General features: G+C 38.3%; 1 protein-coding gene across 1 annotated transcript; it reads left to right on the top strand.

The window, feature by feature from the left end:
- The first annotated feature begins 1403 nt into the window (after positions 1–1403).
- LOC137185248 (protein-glutamine gamma-glutamyltransferase 5-like) lies at positions 1404–15405 on the top strand. Its single transcript, XM_067593597.1, has 14 exons — positions 1404–1476; positions 2238–2432; positions 3437–3673; positions 3760–3878; positions 4975–5103; positions 5200–5377; positions 5676–5811; positions 6186–6289; positions 6506–6814; positions 6945–6986; positions 9495–9734; positions 10218–10378; positions 12640–12779; positions 14114–15405. Exons 1-14 carry the CDS (start codon positions 1440–1442, stop codon positions 14268–14270), a joined length of 2184 nt encoding a protein of 727 aa, XP_067449698.1. The 5' UTR covers positions 1404–1439; the 3' UTR covers positions 14271–15405.
- Positions 15406–16892: the final 1487 nt, after the last annotated feature.

Here is a 16892-nt window from a genome sequence, read left to right as displayed (position 1 = left end):
AAAGAAAACTTACATAATTTGACTAAATGTAGAAAATGTAGGGTTGAGACTGGAATTATCACTGGCAGAAATAAACAGAAATGAACATTTATAGATTAGGCGTTATAGGATTTTCCAGCACTATTCACTACATACAGTACAAGTTAATACAATCTCACTAATGCAGCTAGAGGGAGCCCTTCACCCAGAACAGTTCAGAGGACAGAAACAGAGAAACCTAGACAATTGTGCATTTGTTTGCAGAAGTAAGGAGGGTCAGTTCTCTTTGAAATGTGATTTAAGGAATAATGATATTTTAGGAAAGTAATAATAAATGTATTTCCCAAAATGTCATACTATTCTTTCAAATACAATACACTTTCCAGTCTCAAACAGTCTTCCTATAGTTTACTCTCTGCTACCTCTGAAGTGAGAAGTCACAGTGAGGCCAATAAAATCACATATAAGATTAAATTCCACTCTTAACTTGCTGGTGCTCCTCAGTTAACCCCACAGGTTTAATAATTGTTAAAAAGATTATCGGGTTAGTCTTGCAGCTATGGACCACTGTGTGCAGAAGATAGCACAAAAATGTTATTGTGATGGTGGATATCCACAAGAAAAAAACATGTTTATCAAGGTAAACACCTTTCTAGAGAAATTCATGCACTGGGTGTGTGTTCAAACAACAGTTAAAACAACAGCTCTCTGACAGCTTCAAAGCCAATAATTCAAACCTTCAAAGAGGTAGTATTAATTACTGTCACACTTGACTTGTTGATGGTAACCTGGAGGTATAAAGAGATTAAAAAAATCATGAGTGTGTGTCCTGTGCTCAATTTTCTATGGAAAGTCGTGCATGTAGATGAACAATCATTTGTTACTTAACACAGTATCAAACTAAAGAAGCATTTATTGAAGAAAATGTGTGTGTTTGCTTTCAGCATATATGTTGATGGACATGAGTCGTCTGTTAATGTTTGATAATGAGTGACATTATGACCCTCTTTGCCCTTAATGCTCTTTGAATTTTACTATTTATAGGTGATTATTACTCATGAACTATGCGTGTTATCATAATGATTTGTTTTGACCTGAGTCCTGTCACCATACAGTGGTAACATGATGTTTGCTGACAGATACTATGAAACTGCTGTGGTTTAACCGAGTGAAAGTGAAAGAATTGACTCCAACCCTGATTCTGTTCAAAGTGCTTTTAAGGGGACAAAGAAAAGAAAAGAACTTACTTAAAATAGATACAAAATGCAACCATTTAAGCTGTATGTTCCTCCCATACACCAAAATAAAAACACAAGTCCCTCCCTAGTGCTTAAAAAATTACTTGACGTGCTTCCTCCGTTTTGCACCACCCTCTCATAAACAATGACAGTCCCTTATCAGCTAGTAGTTGGAGCCTTCTTGTCATTCCTTCAGTCACTTGCAACTCCTGCTGTCAGACCATGGACTGCATGCAACAGACAACACACAACATCACTGGTGAGTTCACGCTGCAAATCCTGCTTAAAAGTGCATTTCCTGTTCATCACATTTGATAGAACTGCTTTGATTTTAAATAATGTTTTATTTGATAGTGTTGATGTCAGTTCTTAAGATTTTACATAAACTTATCATTCATCTCATTACTGGCTTGGCAAAACATTTACTAACAAACTTTTTTTAAACCTATCCAAGATCAAATGCATGTATTTTTAAATGATGTATTATTCCAAATTTCTTTTACTACTTTGTTGAAACAAGTGGTTGACATCACAGGTATTTTACTCACCTCAGGTGCTAATAAATCACACATTTTTAAGTTGTGAGTGTAAATACCATGGTTGCAAAGCACAGTGTGTGACAGTGGATGGTCTAGCACAGGTATGTGACAGAGAGGCAGTATAGTTTTTCAACATGTGTAAGAAAAAAAACAACTCAGCAGAGGTAATAGCAATTTTGTATTTTTCCTGGACAAAGTATCATACGTTGTTTTGTCTGTAGTTCTGTACAGCAGCAGCCAGATATCCTATGATTCAGTGCTGTAAATGGTGTAAAAATGAATGACTGGCCTCTTTGACCTTTATCTCCAAAACTCTCCTTTGCCCTTCTCTCCCTTTTATTTCACCTCATCACCTTTCATCAGCTCCTCACTTCTCAACTACTGTTTGATAGGTCATTGTCAATGTTTCCTGTGAGTGAAAACTTTTTTCTACAGTCTGTAGATCAATGCGGTTTTAATAAAACGTCATCTGTTTTTCCAGACACTAACACTGACCACTGCCGACTGAAGTTAGTCAACTTTGAGACTGAAGAAAACCACAGTTTCCATGAGACACAGGGGCTCAGTAAAGAGCACTTGGTGGTGCGGCGAGGGAAACCGTTCAAACTCACTCTGCTGTTTCGCAGCCGGTTGTGGAACCTTCAGACTGAGAGGCTAGTCCTGGAGGTTGTGCTAGGTATCAAAGCTCACATTAACTCTGCTCACATTTAAAGAGAGATTGTGTAATTTTTGAAAAGAAAAGTCTTGCTTTTACTTTTTTAAAAGTCTTACAAGCAACAAAAAGAAACAAAAACATCCTTGCTTAGTTGAGTACACTATGGGGTTCTGCTTACCTTGCCACTGGTCTGCTATGACCAGGCTTATCTTTACTAGTGTTTACAAATGTAAAATAGATATTGCTGTGTAACTGACATTAATGAGTCCATTAGCTTACTGTATAGCTAATCTTTTACTTGTGCTCTCTGTTATTCTTTGATGGAGCATTTGACCCCATGAATTTTTACTTGAGGCTACAGTTGCGGCTGTTCAGCAAAAGTTACTTAGTCTCCCTTTTAAAGGAATAGTTCAACATTTTGGGAAATACTAGCTTTATAGGTGTTGGTAGGCTTTTCTTCTCACTTAAAAGAGAGCTTCCAGTTTTCATGCTAAGAACACAAACGACAGAGTGTATCAATCTTCTCATCTCATTCTCGGAGAGAAAGCGAATCAGCATTTTCTTAAAATGTTGAACTAACACTGTATTTACAATAAACCCATTTTGGTGTTTTTTTTTTAATGAAAGGCAAAATCGACATACCAATACCCATTTTTTGGAGAATTAATATTATGTGTTGTTGATATTCAAAATGGGATCCTTTTCCTGACATTAAAAAAATACTTCTGAACATGGACAGGATAGGGTCAAGACAGGACAGGAAAGAGCAGGACAGCACTGAGCAGAAAAGAAGAGGAAAGTAAAGGACAGAACAGAACAGAACAGAGTAAGACAGAACCAGTCCTGAAACAGGTCAACACAGGACAGAACACAATATAATTAAACAGAAATACTTCATCCAGGACCTTTTGATATTTAAACTGGACCTGTAAGCAATTAGGTTACATGGTATTACATATGGTCACATTTTACCTTGCATGCTTACAGGCTTAAGTAAACTCCCAGTTTTTTCTCCCACCATGCAGGCAGTCTGTCAGAGAAGATACCAGTCCAGTTCTCTGACAAGTGGTCTGACCCCCGAGGCTGGTCAGCCAAAATCTATCCATCCAACATGCGTCCCCAGTCAGTCGTCATCCACGTCTGCTCCCCTGTTCTGTCCTCAGTGGCGCTGTATGACCTCCTAGTCCACATAGAGACCATACAGGACAGGAGGAGTTATGCAGTAGGATCATTTGTGCTGCTCTGCAACCCATGGCTGAAGGGTGGGTCTATGTAGAAATACTTCACTGTTTGGATTGCAATTATCTTGTTATAGATGTCATTTCACAACTCTGACATTGCTTTTCAGATGATCCAGTGTACATGCCACTGGATGTCCAAATACAAGAGTATATCAAGAGTGATTATGGGCTGGTCTACATGGGCACCCATCTAAACATTAGTAAGCGGCCCTGGTCTTTTGGTCAGGTATGTGACACTCAACAGATGAAAATATCATGAATGGGTCATGTATAAAAAGCCTTATTGGTGTGAATGCTGAGAGCTTTATTATTATTCCTCTGGGTGTTTTTCGATTGCTAACTACTTCTGCATACTTTCTGCTACAGAAACCATTCAAATGTAAAAATGTTCAACTCTTTAAGGACATTTATTCTATAACGTTTCTTCTTTCTAGCATATTCCAGTGATTTTATATAATTTTTTCAAATATTAAAATATGTAATGGAAAGTCAATGGGAGGAGTGTTTGAAAGTTAATATCTCAAAAATTAAAAGTGCTAAAGTATTTATACAACACGGACAGGTGTTCCATGTGGAAACACTTAACATATTAAACATGGTACCAATAGCGCCACCATGTGGTCAGTTATTACGTGTTTTACATTTTGGCTAAGAATGGAAAAATTTTGTACCATTTTGGATTTTTTGGTAAACACATTTTTTGTTTCTGTTGGCACATATTTCATCTAATCTTCACCAAACTTGGTACATACCATATTTAGATGACCCCAAACAAAACATATGAGTTTGTGTTTGGGTATTACTTACCGTTTGTCTGTATTTTGTTACCAAATTTTTGAAGGTGAGGCCTGATGCACTTAATGGGCCATAACTCTGCAATGCTAAATACGATAGCAACCAAATTTGGGAATGTTGTACATACAGCCACACTACACAAGTGAGTACATTTGATACAATTCTACCCACAGCGGGTGCTACTATAATATTATAACATGATATTTCTACAATTCTGCTGTCTTTAATAAAACAAAACTTGGTACACAGATTCTCCATAAGATTGTGCACAGCATATTGAAGCATGGCACCAATAGACTCTCCTTGTGGCCATTAGTGAGACACCACTATACTACTTGTTCGCTCTCTCTCATATCTCTTAAAGGTAATATTTCATGGTAACCAAATTCAGCAAAATTGTACAGATGGGGATGGGGGAAAAGTCTGTAGCATTTTATTTATTTCAGCTGTCTGCATTCACACACATTTTCCGCAGGAAATGCATTTTCTAGTTTGCAGTTAAGAATACAGTCCATATCTGTGTGCAGTATGAGCCTGGGGTCCTAGAGGCATGCCTGAAGCTCCTGCAGGTCAGCCCACAGCATCTCAGTAACACCCACAGAGACTACATTCTACGAGCAGACCCCGTCTACCTCAGCAGGGTGGTCTGTGCTATGGTAAGACATAAGACACAAATATGTATGTGCCAGAATGATCTCTGCATTTACAAAGTAATGAAAGAAAAGTCAGTAATGTATCTGCTCCTGTCCAAGGTGAACTGTAATGACGACATGGGCATTCTGGTGGGGAAGTGGCAGGGCAGCTACAAAGGTGGTGTCACACCTACAGAGTGGAGCAGCAGCGCGGACATCCTTCACCGCTGGGCTTCATCCAACTGCAGGCCTGTGCGCTATGGGCAGTGCTGGGTCTTTGCATCTGTCCTCTGTACAGGTACTTCAAAGAGAATGTATTTATGCCAGAATTCATAGGTGACATCTGAGTCCAGCAGCGTTTACAGAGAGTAGAAAGTGCTCAAAGGTTTCAGTACATAGTTTGTGTCTTTGCTGATGTATTAAAGTGTGAACTGACTCTTTAATATGTCACCATAAGACTAGAAATTGGTATTAATACATTATTAAGTTATTAAGTTGTCTTTTATATTTTTACTAAGCAGGCTGAACGGTTCAGGCCTAAAAGTGATTTCTAAATCCTGGTCTATCTAGCTTTCAGGACTGACCTTTTTTTTCAGTGATGAGAGTGCTGGGGATTCCTTCCAGGGTGGTGACAGTTTTTAACGCAGCCCATGATGGTGATGGCAGCCTGAAAATTGAAGAGCTTTACACAAGCAGAGGGGAGAAGCTTGGCCTGTCAAAGGACAGCATTTGGTTGGTGTCTCTTGATCTCAAACCACAAAGATAACAGTTTATCTTTTACTTGCTTAACAGTCAGGATAATCTGGCAGATTACCTTAAAACTGAACTATACATTATGAAGCACTGTATTTCTTTTTTCAGTTCGTTATATTGTTATTTTAACAGTACCCTAAATAATTCTGACTGTTTCACATGAACATATGAATCTGGAGAATAATGGAGGCCTGACTGTCAACACCCTGGTCATATTTTTACTTGGGTGTGTTTGTCTCGCAAGTTTTGACCTTTTTTCATGTTGATGTCTCTGTCTCATGTCTTTGTTTATTGGTGCACGCTTACTCATTTCTTGAGTGTTTGTATATGTGTGTGCATCTGTCCTCTTACAGGAACTTCCATGTGTGGGTGGAGTGCTGGATGAGAAGACCAGACCTTGGTGAAGGGTTTGACGGCTGGCAGGTAGTGGACGCAACCCCGCAGGAGAGGAGTGCAGGTGGGATTTTTTTTTTTTTAACTTTCTGAAAGTAATGATTTAAAATTTGTGACAGAAAACACCTACCTTGCTAGATGTGCTTGATCTAAACTGAACGTGACATGAGAGCTACCCTCTTGAGTAAATGTTACATAGAGTGGAAAATAACGGATAAGGTGACTTATTAGTGACTGATAACTAACTAGTATGTAACAACAAACACATCTTTCTCTGTAGGGATATACTGCTGTGGCCCTTGCCCAGTAGTTGCTGTCCAGAAACATTGCCTCGGCGCCCCATTTGACACCTCGTTCATCTATGCCTCTGTTGACGCTGACGTCATACGGCTGATCGTGCGTGACGGTCTGGTGGTGGGGAGGATGGTGGACACTGAGTCGGTGGGACAGTTGATCTACACCAAGGGCATCGGCTCAGACAGACCGGAGAATCTGACGCAGACTTACAAGAGAACGAAAAATACAGAATCTTTTGTTGGCTTGAGGCTTGTCAGAGAGAGAGATAAAAGAAAGATTCATAAAGAAAAAGGTCAGATACACTGTAAAAAAAAGCCATTTTTTGCAGTGAGAGCATGATTCAAATGCAATATGTACAGACAGAAGGAGTAGGGTGTTTTCTGACTAAAGTTTTTCTTCCCATTTTCTTATGATTTTTTAAGGAGAGCGAACAGCAGTCACTCAAAGAATGTCAACGCACACAGGTCAGTGGCTTCATGACAAAGCATCTTCACCCTCCTTTCTTCATGCAAACATAAATAAGTGCACCAAAATACATCTTATTAGACAAATGATTGGACCTTGTTTCTGATTTTCAACCTGAAAAAACTTGGCTGCTTTTCTTGAAACCTAAACCAGTTACCAAATAATTCAAGGATCAATAGGCAGTGCATTGTATATTTTATTTTAAGACAGACTCTGACCAGCTTTTTATTTCTCTGAAAAATATCCTTTTATTCATCTACTTTATGAACTGTTGTGGATTTTGCCATTGTAATGTAATCGTGTTGCTTTTTCATGACAAAATCTTTCTCACTTTTATTGAAGCATTATCTGCCTCATATTCTCTAAAGAATTCTGGTACCTGGGAAGGTAGAGAAGGTAAGCTTTCATACTGCTCATACTGCTCACAAATCAAACATAGCTTCATGTTCACAATGCCACAGGACATATTTAGGTGTGTGCCACTGCGAGGTAATAACACTATCATAGTCATGGGTACAATTCCCACTAGCACCAGCTCTGCTAAAATGTATATGCTAATTAGAAGTAACATGCTTAGTAGCAGTAATATAAACATTAGTATGTGCAAATAAAGAACTATAGATTAAAGTATTTTAGGCTGCATATTCGTGATGTGTCTGAAATAACTCCCTTATTCATTCATTCACAATTCTCCTCATAACATCCTTGTTTTGCGTCACCACTAACACTTGAAATTCTAGGGATTCAGTATTCAGGTCAAATCAATTCAAAATATTTTATTTGTCCCACCAAAGCAAGTTGTTTAAGACCACAACTTTGTAATATGTGAAACATTTTCATTTTCATTTTTAGTCTGAACGCATTTAAGCTTGCACTGATCATTAGGACCAGGGAATATGCACACATTAGAGTTGTAATGATACGCTCTTTTTGTGTAATGTGTTTGTTTCAACCAACCAAAAATGCTTGACATATTAGTTCTGTTTAGCTTGATTAAAAGTCCAAACAGCTGCCTCTGTTGTGTACATGTGCTATATCTTGCAGTTGCCTCAACAGTGAGGTCAGAGGTCAAATATTACATGTTTTGAACTTGCTATGGTGACTAAAATGGACTTTATATCATATTTTAAATATCTTACATTGACACTAAAATCAAACAACATATTTAAATGGTTGTGCTCTGCAATGTTGTTGTCAGTGGGACGAACCAAGACCACCGTATTATATTTTCCTTTTAACAGTAATTCATTTTAGTTTTACCATTAACAATAAACCTGTGTGTAGCTCACATAAACTTCTTCAGTGAGTCAGATTGGATATGTATCATGGCCATGAGCTGTATTGTTTCATGACCTGCTGATAGGCTCAGTCACAATTATATTACTGTTAGACACAAAACAGTTACATAACCTTAAAGGGACATGCCACTGATTTTGCATGTCAATGTGCCAGATTATTGTTCTCTTAAAAAAAAAGTAACATTTGCTTTTTCATTACAAAATCTCCCTTATTTTTATGACATGTCCTATTTCCAGTAGACCAAAATGTGAAACAGGTAATACTATGTTAAGTCACTGTTTTGATTTATTTCCCCAATGTTACAGGATATATTGTATTGATGTTTTGCCTGCAAAATACTAACATTGCAAGATACTAACACTGTCAGAAGGTTCGATTTCCACTGGCATTAATTTTACAAAAAAAAAAAAATGCATTGGTGATATGCATGTGCATTGGTAATATGTTATTATATATATTATATTAGTAGTAGTAATATTAGTATGTGCCAATAAGCAGCTACATTTTAGATGTATATTTATGCTGTGTCTTGAGATTTCCCTTAAATGGAACTAAGGGGCCTAGCCCAAACTGTAAAAACACAGCCCCAGACCATTATTCCTCCTCCACTTTATAGCTGACATTATGCATTCAGCCAGGTAGCGTTCTCCTGGCATCTGCCAAACCCAGATTCCTCCACTAGACTGCCAGACACAGCAGTAAAGGGTGACTGATCACCACAGACAACACATTTCCACTTTTTCTCGGATCAGTGGTGTTGTGTTTTACACCACTTAGCCGATGCTTTGCATTGCATATGATGATCTTTTGTGCCACTGCTCAGCCATGGAAACCAGTGTCATGAAGCTCCTGAACAACAGTTGTTGTCCTGAGGTAGTTTGGAGCTTGACAGGGAGCATTGTCGTTTCCACCTCACAATAACGGCAGTTAACGTTGAAATCCAACAAACTGACTGAGTGGGAGCCATTCAACTGCAAATGTTTGTCAATGAAGATTGCATGGCTGATTGATTTTATGCAGCTGAAACCATAAATTAGAAGGGGTATCAACACACAAAATCCAATGTGTACAAGGACTAAGTGTAAACATACAAAATGTGCACCAATAGTAAAAGTATATCTTTCACATGAAACAATCTTCAGTTTATCTGTTTTTATTGTTTGTCTGTTTTATTCAGATTTATTCAATCTTATCAGTTTACTTGAATTAAACAAAACTCTCCCTTTCATCTCCTGGAGGAATGTCACCCAGTTTGGAAGTGTCCCTAACCCTAGATAGGGTACCGTTAGTGGGCGAGAACATCAACATGTGTGTGATGGTCATAAACCATTCAAGCAGCCCCAGGGTCCTGATGGAACATCTGAACGCTCAGCTGAAAGAGTATAACAGCAGCCAGGTGGAGACCTTCTGGAAAACACACAAACAGGTGCACATACAGCCGCATGAAGGTGAGGAGCCCTGCAGGTCTCTAAATATCAAGACGTTAATGATTTACAGAAAGTATGAATACAGTATGTACAGTCTCTGGCACTGTTGTTGGGTTTCTTCATTCAATAGTATTTGATTTTTAGTAATATTTACTGTATTGTTTCATGACCTGTTATAGATTTGGTCACAACTATATTACTGTTTAATATGAAAATTTTACAAAATCTTAAAGGGATATTAAGAGTCAGAACTTCTGATGCATCAATTCTGTCACCACCAATTTCATGGAAGGACATTACTAAATCACTGGAGGGCCCCTTTAAACATTAAGGTCTTACTATAAAGTTGTGGTCCATCCTCATGCTGCTGAAAGTTATTACAGTATATATATTTGAGTAAATCTAATATCAACTGATTAAAGCTAGCACTATGGGATATTTGCACCTTCTGTTTGATTTGTTTTTCTCATGTTCATTTTTACACTTCCTTTACATTCTCTGCAGTTTTGAGACTCTACCATGACATCCCTCCCTCTGAATATGAGTCAGTCCTGGCAGGTGATGACATTGTGAACCTGGCAGTGGTGATAAAGGACGTGAGGACAAAGGAGAGAGTCCTGGATACACAGGAGTTCAATATCGGTTCACCACAGATAACCATAGAGGTACAGCTGCATCCAGCCTCCCTACTGTTCAGCTCACAAAGTATTACAAATGCATTATTTAGAGTTTTCCTCCTTTATTTTTTCTACCTCATCTTTGTTCACTTTGATCTCTTTCATGAGTGTCAGTTGCATATGACAAGATGAAGTTTAATGAAGAGCAAAGGCAGAAGGATTCAGCTTTAATCCCTGCTCTCTGTGCATCTCTGCAACATAGTTTTGTGACCTAAATCTAATAACCAAAGGCAATGGACTCACCAGAAAACATATTCTTTACTCCTTATTTGGATCCCCATTAGCCTCCACAAAGTGGTTGCTAGCCTTCCTGGGGGTCCAGGAGTCCATATAACAATAGAAGAATAAAAAAAACAAAAAAAACAAAAAAAAAATTTAATATATGTACCATAATTACTATAGTAAGGTAGACACTAGAACAATGTATGTACAATGAAAACAAAAAATTAATTGTTCAAAATAGATAGAAGAAAAAAATATAGATGATAAAAAGGTTCCAAAAACAGTAACTAAAAATAACATCTATTCACATAGATGTTATTTTTTTCAATCATCCATTTTTGTTTCAATTTGTTTGTGAATATGGCCCAACCAGATGACCAGACATGTATTATACCTGTGAGAAGAACCAGTACATACACATTTTTTACAAAAGAATTCTGCTTTATTATTTCAGGAGACTGAAGACTACATTTTAATTTAGTCTCCGCTGTGAGCACTGATAATTGTTTATGTATCACACACACATTAGCATGGAAATAATGGTAAAAAACTAATGGCTGCTCTGTTCTGTGCAGTTTTAATGTTTCTCAACAGCACTTGACCAAATGACTGCACAATACTCCCAACACAACAGACTCACAACACACAACAACACTCACAACAGAAGATGGAAAATTTGCTGAACATTTCCTTGAAAAAACATTGTCCTTTCCCATCCAGGGAACAATATTCCCAATCTGATCAGAACAAGACAGTAAATTATATGATTTAACACCCAATAATTTGTCTTTGTGACCTGCTCAGCTGATGTCCCAACTATAGACGAACTGAGTGAAGTAGCTTTAGCAAGTACCAAAAGCAATATGTTTAGTTTTGGGAATCGTCTTTACTATTTGGTTCATTCAAACCCATTTAGTAATAGTATGTAACTCAACGTATAGATTGTCTCTCAGCTTTGCTAATGTTGTTGAAGCACAGAACAGAACATTTTTAACAACACATGGTAAATCATTTATAGAAATTGGAAATAAAAGTGGACCCAAGCAACTCCCTTGTGGAACCACGCAACACTGATTTTTTATTTTATATTTTTTTTTGCATTTGAGAAGGTTGAAAAATACTCGACTTTGTTCTGCCAACTTTACTCCTCATTCAAAAAAGAGCGTGAGGTGAAAAACCATAACATTTTAGCTTGTAAGAATATTATAGCCAATGACATCAAATGCTGCAGTAAAGTTCAAGAGCATGGCCCCATGGATGTATAACAAGAACTGGATACAGCGTCGGACACGGGGCCCCGTTCATTCCAATGAAAGTTGCTCAGTGGCGCATGAAGCAATAAAAAATCGACTTCCCGGTATGAAAGAGTACCCGGATCTTCCGCATTGTGCGGCCCATAGAGCATGCACACAAGTGACTTTTGCTGGCCGAGCCGGCTACTTCCAGTTTAGCCCTCCGGCTAACTTGAATGGGGATAAAACAATTCAATCATGTGGCTCTTCTAGGCTTTTGAAATGTGATCAGACCGAACAGATTTAATTCTGATAGTGAGAAAAGTCATTTCGTTGGGGTTGTGACACTCAGAAAAATGTATCCGCTGATTTACAGACGTCTTTTTCACAATGTAAGTCTATGGGAAAAAGTCTTTTTGGGCCAGTGTGCATCATGTGACGTTGTAATTACACGGTTTGGCCGCTATGTCAAATTTTCTTCAAAGCCTGGATCCTGTATCCAGTTCTCTTTATACATCCATGCATGGCCCCAACTAGTTTCCTGTCAGCCAAAATAGCAAGTTTTTCTGTCTGCTGGGAGAATGAATGCACACAAACATGAGCTTCCACTTTCACTTCCTGTGGAAACAAAATAGAAACAAGAAATTTATCAAATGACAGTAACCTCAGAAAAAGTAATCTGTGCTGCTTTAAAACAGTATTTTTTTTCATCTTTTGAAAAAAATGCTACTTGAAGGTGTTAGTGTTGATCATTGATGGTTTGGTCGTCATTGTGTAACCATGGCTTTCCCACAGATCGAAGGAGGGGACAGCATCCAGTTAAAGAAGGAGCACACAGCCCGGGTCTCCTTCACCAACATGTTTACCAAGCCTCTGAATGGAGCTGTGCTGACCGTGGAGGGATCTGGCTTGTTACAGCACAAGCATGAGGCCAGGTAAGTCTGTTTCCAGTTGACTACAAGAAAAACAAAGTATCATCACTCTCAAGTCACAGGCTTTTGTTTGTACGGCTCTAAAGAGCAGTGGACGTGTTAAAGTTGCAATCTGTCCCTCGGTCACATTCCAGTGTCACGCCCGCACAAATCTTTCTTGAATGTTTGAGCTGGGAAGGGAACATGTTCTGTGGTTTAGGTATATGAGGAATGTGGTCTGGGAATGCTGTCAGGTATGTTTTTACAGCAGCAGGAATATATTGTTGCTACATCCATATTTGGTTTCTCTGTCTTTATACAGGCTGCAGGAAGTGTTGCTCTGTCTCTACCACTTGTTGGCAGAACTTACTTTTCTCTGGGTTGCCAGGTTTGTCTGGATTGACCAGTTTCAATAATCAGATTGTGGTCACTTAGTCTGTATTTAGTGCAAATTTTTCACTTCCCAGATAATCTGCCACTTGGTATTGTTTGTTCAGTGCTGAGTAGCACTGGAGTTTACTTGGAGTTTTTGTAGTAGATGTCAAATAATTAATGCACTTTTTCTTTTTCTTTGACTGTAATTTGGTGGGTCCACATTGTGTGATGGTTGTGATGAGGTCATAAACTGTTAGAGGAGCTAAGCCTCATAAGTATGGAAAGCACTCCACCATGGCATCATAAAATTTTCCAGTATTTCATTTCAGTAAATTTTAATATTCCATACTTTCATTTTTCTGTTGTTTCCTCATTTATCGTGTTAATGATCCTCTCCCATCTCCACTTGTTCTCCTCTGCTGTTTCTCTTATGACTTTAACCGCAGAAACTTTGTCAATGAAAACTTTCCTGGTTTGGTTCTATTTCCCTCTTCGGCTGGAGCAATGGTGGCTTTTTATTGGCACAGACAATGAAGCAAAATTTTCACCCTGGATAGGAATAAGCTTGCTAATTAGATAAAATATTCTACAGAAATATCTGGTGAAGAGGTAATACATCACCATGTTGAATACTGGAACAACAAAACTGATTTGGCATTTGCTTTTTTTGGCCTTAGAAAGGGCAGAAACTGAGCTCTGGGAGCCAGAAAAATCTCTGTACCTGGCAAAGTATTTGTTGAATAATTGGTGGTATTAATCATCACTCATCACCCACACACACAGATATTTTATGATAATTTTTGCTGTGGGACAGAAAATCTCCTACCAATTTCCCCCTTTATTCATTTTCCACTATTATTACCTGCTCTTGTGCAAAGCAGTGATTTTCCAGACTGTTTCGGGGCTGTTCTGAAGACATCTTGTGTGTGTCTGTGAGAGCTAAAATTTGGAAAGATGAAGATTCTTCTTCTCCCCTTTCCCAGACTGGTGCTCCTGCAGCCGGGTAGGAAGATAGAGAAGAAGGTTTCCATCATGGCCACTTCACCTGGCACTAAACTGCTGATGGCCACTTTCTCACACAGCAGCAACACTCGCATCGTCTCTAGGAGTTTCCAGAAAGTCTCTGTCATGACTGCATGACAAGCTTCAACAACATATTTAACTGTTTGAGTAAGGTTAGATCAAAAGCATGCACCTAATGTAAAATTCTTTTTTTTTCTTTTTGCATTGAAACATGCAAAAAGTACAGTTTTTATTCTTTTCATTTCAAGCAAAGATGCAGAACAGATGCAGTCTATATTCACTGATCCACACTAAATAATTGATACTGTATATTTTGTATATATGAAACAGAATATTTGTGTATTTTGACATTCATGGTTATATCCCTTTTTATACAGTTAGGGTTATATGGTTTTGCATTCATGTACTAAACTCACTTGTGTATGTCTTCACACTGCTTGTTCATATATAAAAATTACAAAATGTATATTTTGCCATCGATATGATTCTAAAAATTGAGAAAGAAATCTGTCAGGAACCAAAATATAATGTAAATATTAATATATTTTTCAAAAAGTGGTGTTATATGACCTGTAAATAGACTTCTTAAAGGGAGCAGATGACAGTGAGTCCATTGGGAGATAAAAGGAAGAATGCACCTGTCTCACACATGGACAAGATAGATGTTTTCACACTGATTGTTCATAAAATAAATAATAAAGAATAAACACTGTTTATTTTACTACTGATAGGATTCTAAAAATTGAGAATGAAACCTGCCAGAAACCCAAAGATAATATAAACATTTAGGTAATTAATTTTTTTAAGTGGCCACATGTGACCTATGATCAAAATCTTCCAAAAAAAGCCTACATTTCCCATAATGCACAGTGATAAGATTTTTCATTAGACCCTCCCTGCCTGATAAATGACCCCCAGTTATTATCATAGACTTTCTGATCAAGATTTGCAGTCCTTAAGCTGAAAATGAGATTAAAGTAATGTCATTTGATTCATTTTCTCAGACTTTATAAACCCTCTCCAGAACCACAGAAGACATTATACAACTGTAACACACACCGGCTGAGTGGTACTCTACATGATTTGACAATCATGTAAATTGGAAGAGTGGACCTTTACATCTTAGCATGGACTGTGCTGCATTGCTGTAACTCAGTAACACCACTAGATGGCAGCATGGGAACATTCACCTGAAAATCTGTGTGAGGTGATGTTTTCTCTTTACAACTCACTGTGCAACTGTTTATTTAGTACCAAGAAAATAAATCCTGTTTTTATACTTAATTTGTCCTCTACGGTGGTTTTCATCAGGTTTTATTTGGCCTCGCCTGGGTCCTGTGATCTTAATCTGGAAATTAAAGGTTTAGTCTCAAACTCAATTTAAAAAAAGGTATAGCTTTTCCTCTCATGCAAGGTCGAACTAAGTGTGCATGTATTCATTTATGGCCAATCTTTTACTCCTTATCTGCAGTCAGAGAAACTAGACTACTGAAGGGACAGAATTTAGGCCCCAATTTTCTTAAATGTATGTATGCAATATTTTTTCTCTGCACACTGCCAGCCTCTCTACATTATAATATACTGTAAATCAGCAACTTTACACATGTATTGGAATAATAATGTTAAGAGACTGATCCTGATTACAGTGCAATAATTCACTGAAAATAAATAGAGTAAGGCTGTGAAGGTTAGAGATGAAGAGTAGGACAGAGACATTTACAATCACACTTTTCTATTGTGAGTGAGGCCTAAATTTACTGCATGTTTTTTCAAACTCTAATCCTGATCCTCCTGCGAGAAGAGGTTTACTGTAGCGAGCAAATCATTCCCCCCCTGTTGAGAAATAGGCCCATCAGGCAGCCAGTAAAAGTATACTGAGTGAGTCCGGACAAGGCCCGGACACTTTACTGCACAACTTGCACTTTTCTCTTTCAATATAATGGGCTTGTAAATGGAGTAATATAGAAGATCTAAAGTCTGTATCTGGGCATTTAATTTCAGGCAGCTCTGAGAGGTTTTGAGGTGTTTTACACAGAGATACTTAGTTCCTATACAAATGCAGCTCAATGACGAGGATTGTTTTAACCTAAAGGATTTCAGGCTGACATGTGTGTACCGAACAGCTTGTGATCTCACCTCGGTGTCAGGGAGATTGAGGCAGAGGCGTTGGCAGACGGAGACGATAATCAGACTCCACGCTCGCTGATTTTCAGACAAATTAAACGTCAGGGGAAAGCAGGGAGCGGGACCGCTGGGCTGCTTTGAAAAGCTGAGGCTATCATAAATTATTAATGGCTCCCCATCACGGCCCCCCTCTCTTCATCCCTCGCTCTTTTCAACCATCCCTTTCTTTATCCATCTCTCTCTCTCCTCAATGTTGATCACACTTCACACTCCTTCCTTCCTTCCTTCCTTCCTTCTTTCCTTCCTTCCTTCCTTCCTTCCTTCCTTCTTCTTCCTCTGACTCTTCCTCAGGCCTTTCTCTCTTTTTTAAAATCTTGCTCCTTCCTTCCTCTTCTGTTTCCGATCACCTCCTCTTCTCATCCCTCCTCCCTCCCTCCCTCCCTCCTTTGTCTTTAGTCCATATCTGTCTTCCCTCCCTCTGTTCATCCCCGCCTCCTTGCCTCCTTTTTGACTTCACTGATTTTCATCCCTCCCATCCATCTGTTCTTCATTACCTCTTTCCTCCTTAATCTTGATCACTTTTTCCTCCCCTGATTATCCTCTTTTTAATCTCTC

This window comes from Thunnus thynnus, chromosome 6 (genome assembly GCF_963924715.1).
Source record: "Thunnus thynnus chromosome 6, fThuThy2.1, whole genome shotgun sequence".
Lineage (NCBI taxonomy): Eukaryota > Metazoa > Chordata > Actinopteri > Scombriformes > Scombridae > Thunnus > Thunnus thynnus.
Note: the sequence above shows the minus strand (reverse complement) of the source record. Positions and strands in the feature narration are given on the sequence as shown.

Bases quoted from the DNA above. Each gene is read 5' to 3' on its own strand.
- LOC137185248 (XM_067593597.1), top strand. From the start codon at position 1,440: ATGGACTGCATGCAACAGACAACACACAACATCACTG. The intron at 2,433-3,436 runs GTATCAAAGCTC...CCCACCATGCAG, and splicing joins AGTCCTGGAGGTTGTGCTAG to GCAGTCTGTCAGAGAAGATA. The intron at 6,987-9,494 runs GTCAGTGGCTTC...TTTACTTGAATT, and splicing joins AAGAATGTCAACGCACACAG to AAACAAAACTCTCCCTTTCA.